The 488-nt window shown below is 45.3% G+C and overlaps 1 protein-coding gene across 1 annotated transcript in view; it reads right to left on the reverse strand.

Moving 5' to 3' along the window:
- The window catches only part of LOC119593522, a 1,233-nt gene that overhangs the window by 462 nt on the left and 283 nt on the right, over positions 1-488 (reverse strand). Inside the window, exon 2 of the mRNA XM_037942484.1 lies at positions 33-241. Within this exon, the coding sequence (XP_037798412.1) occupies positions 33-241 (209 nt within the window). The remainder of the gene's footprint in view (positions 1-32; positions 242-488) is intronic.

The following is a 488-nucleotide window of genomic DNA, read 5'->3' on the forward strand; positions in this document are numbered from 1 at the left end:
ACCCTAATCCTACAGGACGCAATCACCCCAACCTTTGTCCCATTAAGAAAATCCGCGAGAAGGATCGTATCTAGGGACTGCGGACAGAGGCCGAGGAAGGGCCGGCCGCAAGGAGGAGCAGGCAAGGGCTTCCAGGGATCATCAGGGATCCTTTGGGACTCTCCTTTGCTCAGCAGCACCGATACCGCTAGGGAGGCTGGTATTGCGACGAGTAGGAACACAACGAATCTCACCAAAGTACCTGTGATAGAAGAGAGAGGACGGAGGTTTTTGGTGTATTTGGTGTCAAGTCGGTGTCATGTGATATTTTTCTATGGATTTATAATTTCTTTGTTTTGGTATATTTGGTGTCATTTTTTTTTTCATCTGGTGATAAAGAGCATGTTATCCCAAGCTCTAAACACTGGCAGCATCAAAAGACACATTGTGTATGCATTTTATAGCGGAAGCAATTCATTGTGAAAATCCTTCATGAAATATCTACTCTG

This window comes from Penaeus monodon, chromosome 32 (assembly GCF_015228065.2).
Source record: "Penaeus monodon isolate SGIC_2016 chromosome 32, NSTDA_Pmon_1, whole genome shotgun sequence".
In the NCBI taxonomy this organism is placed as follows: Eukaryota; Metazoa; Arthropoda; class Malacostraca; order Decapoda; family Penaeidae; genus Penaeus; species Penaeus monodon.